The sequence below is a fragment of the Myripristis murdjan genome, chromosome 14 (assembly GCF_902150065.1).
Source record: "Myripristis murdjan chromosome 14, fMyrMur1.1, whole genome shotgun sequence".
NCBI lineage: Eukaryota > Metazoa > Chordata > Actinopteri > Holocentriformes > Holocentridae > Myripristis > Myripristis murdjan.
This window is the reverse complement of record NC_043993.1, coordinates 5,181,044-5,191,641: the sequence shown is the minus strand read 5'-3', so window position 1 is coordinate 5,191,641 and position 10,598 is coordinate 5,181,044. Positions and strand designations below refer to the sequence as shown.

General features: G+C 41.6%; 1 protein-coding gene across 1 annotated transcript; it reads left to right on the top strand.

The window, feature by feature from the left end:
• Positions 1-3,923: 3,923 nt before the first annotated feature.
• On the top strand, positions 3,924-9,106 carry ripply1 (ripply transcriptional repressor 1). Its single transcript, XM_030069001.1, has 4 exons — positions 3,924-4,241; positions 5,424-5,502; positions 7,584-7,657; positions 7,962-9,106. The coding sequence occupies exons 1-4, from the start codon at positions 4,144-4,146 to the stop codon at positions 8,161-8,163; spliced, it is 453 nt and encodes a 150-aa protein (XP_029924861.1). The 5' UTR covers positions 3,924-4,143; the 3' UTR covers positions 8,164-9,106.
• The last annotated feature ends 1,492 nt before the right edge of the window (positions 9,107-10,598 follow it).

Genomic DNA, 10,598 nt, shown 5'->3' with positions numbered 1-10,598 from the left:
AGGTTCCAAAAGGCTAAACTGCATGAATTATGGTCTCATGAAATAAAAATATCTAAAAGCACAGTTTTTTTTTTCCAAACTAAATCACCTGCAAAACTAGTTTTCAGTCATGAGAGAAACAAGAAAAAATTACTGATCATCATTCATTTAAATACAAGCTAGGAAATACACATAGCAGCCTCTGAAAATAGCACTTTAAATATTTGCAGGGAGCTACTTAACAAGCATGTGTCAGGAGTGTTAAACAACATTATTACGCAGATTTACAGAACAACAAATCACCCTAACAGAGGAACTGAACACAAGCTTTTCTGGTTCATGGTGTCGCTGCTTTTACCATTAAACTCGAATCATATTTTCAAAGCTAAAATTACGTGGACTTCCCTTTGACCTGCCTGCAAAACATCATTTCTGACTGGGTGATTATGTTGAAGCCCAAGCACCAATATCCCAAAACAGCTGGAGAAGATTAAATATGTGACAATTTATTTATCAGTGTTTACTTCTGCTCCATGTTTCCATCAGATATTATCTATAAATACAACAGAGGTTTAAAACGTTGAGCCAAAGCTTTCCTGCGACTTGGGAAATCATTTTTTCCCTCTCTCCAGTTTTAATAAATGAGGACTTTCACTTTATCATCCTGATCACACATCCTGTGCTGTGCTCATTTTTAGTCTGTACAGATGATACTCAACATGCAGAACTTCTGTGTGCCTTAAGTCAGTTCCCTAAATATAGCTGGTATCAATGTAATTATCTGAGAAAACTTGTCATTTTGAAGTTTGTTTTCATTCCTCCTCTCTGTTTAGAACAAACTGCTATAACAAAAAAAAAAGAAAAAAAAATCACTGTAATGTTCTTGAAATATTGCTATTGGGATTTACAAGTCACAGTTTGACTTATGTGTGTCTTTAAACTTGAGCATTTTCATGGCCAAAATGGCAAAGATTCAGCATAAACTCCCTAAAATGTTATTCTCAGCATGGTGGAGAGGACTCTGGAACAGCATTCAGACACTAAAACAGCTCTTTCAGGCAGGATAGCCCATTTATTCTACTGAAACAGGAATGTGTGTTTACAAAAAATAAAAATCTATCAACTGTTACACAAAGTGTGAGACAAAAATTTCATCATGAGTGTTACAGCTTTGTTGTGTAGCTGTGGTCAGAAAGAAACCTCCATCCTGTTTACAGGGGACGACACTGACTGGGCAAAAACTATCTGACATTTCATACAAGGCCAGTATCTCTCCAGAATATCTGTCTAAATCTAATACTTTCACTGCCTTACATTTCATAGAGAAATCTTCTCCTGCACTACATTTATCTGACAGCTGGAGTTACTGGTTACTTTGCAGAAGAAGCTTTTCCATGTGAAACATCAGATGTGCTGCATTGTGAGAGTGTAGACCAACCAACAGGACATGGAGCAGTCACAGCTACAACACTGAAATACTTATTTCAGGTTAATGCATCAGTTATTTAAGTCTCTGAAAGGAAACGTTCTTCACAATCACTACTTTTCACACTGAACTATATTTTACTGATGATACTGCTATATACTTCCACTGAAGGAACTTGTTGAATGCAGGACTTTTACTTTTGAGTAATTTTCCATTGTTACTTTATTTATTTATTTATTTATTTGTGTTTTTTTTTTTTTATTCACTCACTCACTTACTTACTTATTTGTTCATTTGTAAACGATAGGAATACTTTCCACCACTCTTTCTTTATAATATTGTAGCCTACATCCCTGTAATATTCTTCCATGTGTATTACAGCCTGGTCTAGCCTTTGCTGTAATGTTTGTATAGTTTCTATATTAAATTAGAATTAACTAGTAGGCTAGTTGTTCTCTGTAAATGTGTGTTAAGTAAATAAGTTGTCCTCCCCGCTGTGTCCACATGCATGTGTCAGGCCAGATAAAGCCCTCTTCATTAAGGCCTGATGTGGCTGAGGGTAGCGCTGGTTTCTCCATTAAAGCCCCAAGTCCCATTAGCGCTCCCATTTGTGCCGTTTGCAGCTCGCTCCGCGGGGCGCCGCGCGGCTCCTGTCGGTTTGTTTAGCCCAAATGAAAAAGGCCATTAGGGGCCATTTAGGCCCATTAGAGCTGAGGGACGGTGAGGATCCTCACACCCGCTCAAGACGAACGCGTGTGCTCGAAATAAAATCTACTTTATAGTAATCCTATGATAAACCTCAAATACAGTATGACTCCTTACGGGAATATTATAGGAATAGTCTACCACAAATAGCCTACACTGTAAATTTCCATACAGATGTTATAATAATACACTACTCCAATGATGCCACAGAAGATTTTAAAAAATATCATAAACTACATGCTAAATGACTGCAGAAATATTACGAGCTAATAATAATCTTGTAGCCTATCGTGCCATAGGAGATTAAAAAACAAACATGAGAACACCATGAAGGTATGAGGTCAGTAACTCACTACTGAGCGCCATACACGATGTAGAAAATTCCTAGAGGAATATATTGTTTCATTGTGGGAATAGATTAGGCTACTTTAAAACCGAGCTTCCATTAATCACAGGATGGGAGAGCAAGCAGAAAATCAGAATTTCTGTAGGCTACCACGAGCATCAAGCGAGATGAAAAGACGACAGAAATTCACCGGTAGCCTGCTTTTCTATAATATAAAGTGATCGGTGTCTACTGTGTTTTGCCTTGTGGAGGTCCTGTTATCCAGCCATCAATTTGGAGCAGTGCCTCGCTGCATGTGGAGGCCAGTTTGGTGTGAAGCTCCTCCACTTGCATAAACAGCTCAGCGCAGCGGGGCGGTGAGAAATCTCATACCGTCAGCTGTGTGGAAAAACACCGAGGAGAAAAGTTAGACACCATCTGTGAGAAAGACAGCAGGAGTCCTCACCCTGCAGCTCCACTAAACTAATTAACGACAGAAAATTAGATTGAGAGCTGGACAAGCAAGCAATATTTTTTAAGCCCAAATGAAAAAAGATAACCCATCATAGGAGATTAAAAAGCCACTGTAAAAGCACACTCCCCATACCATATTGTCTGAATATATTGAAGTATTATGACACCAAAACGCAGGATTAGGCTTCCACAATATCATAAACCCACTATAGCCTAGGTTCCTAGAGCAATATTATAGGATTGTCAGAGCTGATACAGGCAAAGACCAAATGACTATCATAAAGTAAGATAACGTCACATTATTAGGCCCTAAAATAGCCTATTTAAAGATTATTATAGTGATATCATAGGAGACAAAAACAATATCATGTGCTACAATGGATTGAACCTTTAGTAGCCTTCGGTAGGCACTCTGTAAGTCCTTATACGAATACTGCAGTATTATGGCCTAGTTTTTAAAAAATAGCCTACCATACAGTAGGATAGTCACTATAAGGTAATTAAGTTATAGGTATATTGTCAGGTATATGAATATTACAGCATATTTTCGTTAGGATTTAGACTGTGGTTGAGGGGACTGTCTATAATAAATAGTAGCCTAATAAATAGTATAAATAATGTAAATTGAACAACATGATGATGCCATTTTTTATGATACAGGATTTTTTATCATGAAATTTCTGGGGAGCTGCACAGACCTAACTGTCAGATTTGGGCCAAGACAAAAATAATTATTTGTTTGAATTTTTTAAAAATTCAAACAAATAATGTGTGTTAAGTATTTTCATTGTAGATTTTTTCAAATCTACAATGAAAATATTAAATGGTCGATCATCTGGCAAACAAACCCAGTATGGCGTGCTCCCCTCCCACCGCGGATCATTTGGCAGCTCATACACCCCCAAATCACTCACACACACACACACACACACACACACACACACACACACACACACACACACACACACACACACACACACACACACACACACACGCCCCCCTCCCGTGCTGCAGTGCTTTATAAAGCTCCGGCATCGCGGTCGGACGGACACACTCTCTTTCTCCACGCCCAGGATCACCGCTTCTCCCCCGGCTAAAGAAAGCTGTAAGCTGCCGGGAACCCACCCGTTGTCCTACCGACAACCCTCGCCTGCCCTCACCCTTCAGATCTGAATTTCTATTTTCATTTTTTTAATTTTTTTTTGCGAGAAGAGACCCAGCAGAAGCAGGAAGGATGAGCTCCGCATGTCTGCTCGTTAAACAGCCCTCCTTCGGTGCAGCGCAGTGGTCGCGTCCGCTGACAGTGAACGGCAGCCCGGACACAAACGGCAGGTAGGTACCGGTCGGATGGTGCATAGTGATGGTGCATTTTAGCCGTTGGCCTAAATATTTGCTTTATAGTCGGTTGAGGTAAAGCTATAGCCGGGACATTTGCTTGCCAGTCAGCTAAAATACAGTGACTAAACCCGGTTGAGCAACGTGTTAACCAAACCTTTGGTTATAATCAATAAGTTAAATAATACATTTCCATTTGCTTCTCTGGCTAAAACAATTTAGTTGCTGAACAGCAGCTAAAACCACACAACTTGCTGTCTGTGAGCCGGACTGCGCGGTCGCTAGGCGACCCGTGAGGTGGAACGGTTGAGAACGGCTATTTTCCCTTCTCATCCGTTGACGCATTAAAAATTTAAATTAACGGTTGTGTGTTTATGCGGTATTTTATCAGGGGCTTTGAACCCGAGCCAGCCAATCAACCTGAGCACCGGGAGTTGACGCATTATGTCAGATACTAATTATGAAGGGAATGCGTTTCTCAATTTAAAAGGGGGATTCCACTCAAATTCATTGTGTCCATCATAGAAGATGTAACTTAGATATGTAGCCTCCATTACATAGGCTATATATAAATATACTCTTCACAATTTCTAGTAAGGCAGTAGAACTAATTCAGCGGCTTTTAATAGCTTATAATGTTTTTTTTTTTTTTTTTTCACTGATGCAGCAGAGATAAAAGAGCACAGCCACCAAACAATAGGCTAATTTAGGTTAGCGGTGCCCAAATATGGGTTCCAGGGACCTCCAGAGTGCATGAGGTGCTTCAATGGGGTCCCAGCGTAATGAGAAAGAGTTACTTCATTACTGCTGCATTTAGTGACTGACTTAGTGAATGACATTGTAAAAATGGATATAAAATGTTTGGGAACTCCTGATTTATGGTATGCACAGGAAGAATCTATGGATTATTATGCATATTACTAGAATGAAAACATGTCTTTATCAATGGCAAGGTCATATTAAATCACAGCTATCCACACAGCTATCATTCCCTAAGTGAATTTGCGTCCGTGACGTCTATCTGATCTATTTTTACAGCAGCCCCAGATCAATTTAGCTGTAGTTTATGACTTCAAGTAGACTTCAAGTAGACTTGAAGTCATAATGAACCACACGCAGGCAGGGCATGAATGTGCTGTTTGTTCTCCTTTAATCATGCTTTTTTTGATTTCCCTGCAGCCAGAGCTCACTGTGGAGGCCATGGTTGACCACCGGAAGGGACGAGTCAGGCCGACAGGCAAGAAGCAAGCTGGCATGTGTAAGTTACCTTCATTCTTACTGTATTTTGTGATTAAAGAAATCTCCATGTATATATAGCCTACTTTAGCATTTGATGTGCCTGCAAGCAGGAAAAGCATGCCGGTGTTTTTCCTGTTTGCATGTTGAGGCAGTCGAGGAAAACCCCTGTTGTCCCAGTCAGTCATGTGGAAGCCATTAGGGACGGGAGGGGGGATGGAGGAAGGTGTTAGCATCAAGCAGTTTCCCCTATCACACCGGCCTTTCAGCACCTCCTCCCCCCTCCTCACATCCCAGCCCACCAAGCTGACACTTAGCCCAGGCTGACAGGAGGAGGGAGGGGAGTGTGTGCTAGCTTGGATTCCAGTCAGCCAGCGTTGACTTATGAAGGGAAAATATTCAGTTTGGTTCAATGCAGCTGATCCCACACTGGCCATTTCAGAGGATGCAATTAAAAATACATACATACATACATAAGAATATGGAGAAGACAGGACAGGTTAGCAGATGAACAGCTGACTCTATGCATATTGCTTTATTAAAGTGTGCAGTGCAGGCTGAGGTAAGCCGTCATAAACCAGAAATACTAGTTTACAATTGTCTGGTTGTAGGAAATCTCAGACTCTTGCTGTTGTCAATCATGTGGCAAAACTACATTGCAACTGTTGAGTGTTAAGGAGTGGACATACCAGCTGGCACACCTGTTAATGTGCTTTTCTGTATATCTTTTAAAATATTTTACTCCAAAAGGTTCTTGAAAAATTAAGCACACAGTTAATCAATTCAAATTCAATTCAAAGAACTTTACTAATCCGTGAGGAAAGTGACCATTAAACATTATGACTGTATGTGTCACTCAATTTCGATCATAAAAGTCGCTCAGGCCATGTCCATGCGAAATTTCAAAATGCATCGTTTTACTTCCACTTTAGCCTTCCATCCACAAGAAACAAACACTTTCGACCCACCCTTGGTTGTAAAGCAGAAATTGTGTAGTCATGTGCATGTGTAATAGGGGACTTTGTGCGTTTTCGGGCATGCTTTCAGTGTGGACAGCCGACTTTCGGAAACGCTAGTGCAATGTAATGTGAATGGAAGGCTAAAATGCTGATTTTGGATTTGCCCAGCTTAATGAGGACATGTCCCCAAAGAGCTGCAGCCATCTGGCCCACTGACACACAGCGACAACCTGCCTGGGAATTAACACCAGTGTGCCGCCACATGAGTCAGTTTGCCAACCAGCCACTCTGGCAGGTCATTTAGGGCTCCTGTTGTATTTTATATTTGACTTTTGGCTGATAAAATAGTGAAATTGGGTGATTTTTTCACTATCATTATTAATTTTATATGTAAGCGATGAAAGAGATAGTTTCCTGCCAAGGATACAGTGAATGAGAGACAGAGGCGCCACTCCCCTCCCGATAGCCACGCTGCTTCCTGACAGTGGGGAGAGAGATGCCAAAACAGACACCTCTGAGGCTGAGGGGAAATTCCCACTATCCCATGCACACACACCTCGCTGTGCTGCTGTTGCCTTCACACCCCGATTGAGGTGCCAGCTCAACAAGCTTGCGCTTCGCCGGCCACCTGACTGCCATTTAAAGACTTTAACAATCACATTTTAAAGTGTTTGTAGAGGCACTTGGATGGGAAAATGTTGAAGCAGTGTGGCGAATGTTGTCCAGCTCTGTTGAGGGAGAAAGTGCGACGGTACTTGGTGTGTTTGCAGTTGTGTGAGTCTCAATCTGTTGTTTTCTGTCTCTTCTCTCGCTCACATATCACTGTTGTCAGGTTAAAAACCTCCAATCCGCAAATTGTCAACTATTTAGGAGCAAAGAAAACGGCTCGACCACTGTGCATTTGCAGTATATAATTGGCGTTTAAAGGTTTTCATGAACCTTTGGTGTTGCAGAACTGAAAGTTAAACATGAAAAGAAAAAAATGGGTTTATGAGGTTTTCACCCAGCAGATGTGATAGTGTGCTGCCAGGATATGTGGTTCTGGATGAAATCAACGAAATGACGTGTACATACATACATGCTGCTGTTCCCTGTGGCTGCTGCAGAGTACTCATCCCTCCGCTTTCCTCTTTTGTCTCCACAGCCGTACTCCAGACCCTCAGTCCCCGGCTGCCTCTCCTCCAACGGGAAACCTCAGGCCTTCCAGCACCCAGTCAGGTCAGTTTCACCCCACAAACCCCACATCTGAAGCTGCATGACACTCGTTTTCCTTCTTTTTCTTCTATGTCGTGTATGTACACGACATAGAAGAAAACCTGTTTGTTCACCTGTTGGAACAAAAAAAATCAGATAAACCCTTTGAGTCAGTTCTTTTCTGTGATTAAAAGTACTTTGTTGCTGCCAAAGTGCAAAGATATTGGATATTGGTGCATCCCTCAGCACTGTGAATTCTGTGACTGATGCTCCAAAACATGTCAGTATCTGATTTTTAACGCAGGCTTATTCTTTCCTCCACACGCAGGCTGTTCTGGCCCAAATCCAAGTCGTTCGACTACCTGTACAGTGACGGAGAGGCCCTGCTGAGGAACTTCCCCGTCCAGGCCACCATCAGCTTCTACGACGAGTCTGACAGCGAGGACGAGGACGAGGAGGATGACTGGGAGGAAGAGGGTGACTCTGAGGAGTGCCTCAAGCCCCGAGCTCACTTCACCTCCCTCAACTGAGCCGGAGAAGCCTCTCTCTGCTTGTGAAAAAAAGAGGCAGCAGAGGCTGTGGTCTGCTGCTCGGCTGCAGCAACAAGTTTGGTGTTTATTGGGCTTTGAAGCACATTTTATACACACTTTATTGGCTGTGAGCTGCATTTACATGGGTGCACATGACAGTTTACAGATAAGAATAAATTCCACACTATGTTAAGAAGGCAAAACAGGCGAGCAAAACAAGAAAAGACACTGAAAAAGCGAGGGGCAAAGGGACATGGTTCCACTTTTATTCGTTTTAGGACCTCGGTGTGATTGTGTTTGTAGATGTTGTTTGCCTTTGTACTTCTGTGGCAGCTGTGATAGACAGTTTCATCGGCTGTTATAGGTAACCAAAGTCTGCTGCAGCCTCGTACTCATGCCAACATCTTTAAATCAACGTTGACAATGACACTGGGACACACACCAAGCTTTCTTGTTGTTTTTTGCTTATGAGTAGCCATAAATGAAACCATGCATGATGGAATATTTGCAATTCCATCCGTTTTCATTGAGTTTTCTCCCCGTGTTAAGTTGTGTGGCCTCATATTTCTAACTGTACGTGCTGCACGCCGCTGTGGATTGCAACACACTCACTGTACTAAGCTGTAATCCTGTGATAGTGTGCAGTCTGTGCTACACAAAGCATTCAGTTTTGTTTCAGGGGGAAGCTGAACCTCTGCTGTGCTGCTCATGTTGTCCCATGTTGGGATGTTTATTATGTTTACAGTCCATCTCAGGGTCTCATCCTTGCCAGTGTATATAATGTAACCTACTTTCTAACTTATAATGATGTAAAATTGTACATAAACACATATTTATGTTGAACTATTTTTTATACTTTTTGTGCAGTCAGTTTTATACTTATTGTCTAAACACTGTCCAGACTGAGGTTGTCTCCAAAAAATAAAGTAACCTATTTTGGGATTGGAGAATGTTTGTCTTCATGTGTTTTCTTCTCTATCTTTGTGATAAACTGATCAGAGAGGCTGATCGGGGGAGCGGGAGTAATATTACCAGGCTGCTGTTTGTTTCCTGTAACAGCTGATGGTTTATCTGTGCTGGGCTTTGTTGTGGCGAGGAGCTTTTCACTGCTGCTATCTTGCCTCTCTTTTTATGTTTATCTGCTGCTTCTGGTTGGCTGCAGAGAGAGAGAGCAGAAGTCTGGTCTCCATCTCTGAGAAAGACAAGAAGAAAGAGAGGCTGAAAAGAAGGCAAAGGGTTGAGGCCAAGTAGAAGCCAAGATAGTAATTAAAAGGAGAGTAGAAAGGGAAAAGTGGGGAAACAATATGAGCAGAGACAGAAATACAGAGACAGTGTGAGAGGGCATTGACAAATAACCAGACAAAAAGTTAACAAAGAGATAAACAGACAAAACAGACATGCGACAGCTGCAGGTAAACAAGAATAGTTAGAATAGAAAAAGAAAATGAACAAAAACTGAGAAGAGGGACATGTTGATGGGAGATGAAGTGGGAAAGAGAAAGAAAAATATACTGAAGGCAGAGAACACAGAAAGATGAGATCCTCCCCAGAGACTGATGTGCGCCGAGGTCAAAGGTCACTGAACCCCCCTCCTATTGTCAGGGTTACCACTTGAGATTTGACCTCCAGTGTGACACTCGCTGTCCCCTGATCCTGCCTTCCTTCACATGGAAGCTTTGTAGTTGCGTCACAAATCTGCCAACGTCCACATCTGGCATTTGACTAAAAATAGCTGGCAAAGATGTATAAGTTGTGTTTTTGTATCCATACAGCAATGCTCTAGCAATCAATCTAAAGGTTAAACATTAAATGTTATAACTAAAAGTGAAAGTGCTCTAGTTTGAGGTGAATCCCTAACATTTGGGACAAAGTGAACAGCGACAATTAGCTACAATGATCTATCCAAAATACTAAAATGAGGGAAGAGGAAGAGGCGCTATAATGGAAGGACAAGCCCCTGCATGGTGTGTACCTCCACCAGACAGCAGCAGTGTCTGATATGGAGAAAACAGCAGTGGCTGGAAAAGGCTGGACTGACAGACAGCACAGAGGCTCTGATCATGCATGTGAAAACAGAATAATTCAAAGAACTTGTAATAGACTTTTTTTTCTTGTCTTTGTGTCTGTAATCAACTTGTGAATTTTTATAGTCATATCTGAAAGTAAAATGTTGACCCCCTTTCCCCTGTGTGTTAAAAACAGTGTTTTTTGGTAATATGTGGTCATAAATGGGTGATTTTCAAAACTTTCCACCAATGGGATTTATTGGGACTTTTTTTCCCCTCACTCAGGACAAACTGAGGATACAAAATCAGTTGAGTTTGCTTCTCTTGCAATTTGTCCTAGGTTGACCCCAATTTTGGCCTAAAATTACTGGACTATAAGCACCAGATCCATACCAGGTCCACCAGACCAGGCAGGAGCCCAGGTGCAGG

Coding starts and splice junctions, on each gene's coding strand:
- ripply1 (XM_030069001.1), top strand. CDS start 4,144: ATGAGCTCCGCATGTCTGCTCGTTAAACAGCCCTCCTTCGGTGCAGCG. Junction 4,242..5,423: donor AGCCCGGACACAAACGGCAG/GTAGGTACCGGT, acceptor ATTTCCCTGCAG/CCAGAGCTCACTGTGGAGGC. Junction 7,658..7,961: donor GCCTTCCAGCACCCAGTCAG/GTCAGTTTCACC, acceptor CTCCACACGCAG/GCTGTTCTGGCCCAAATCCA.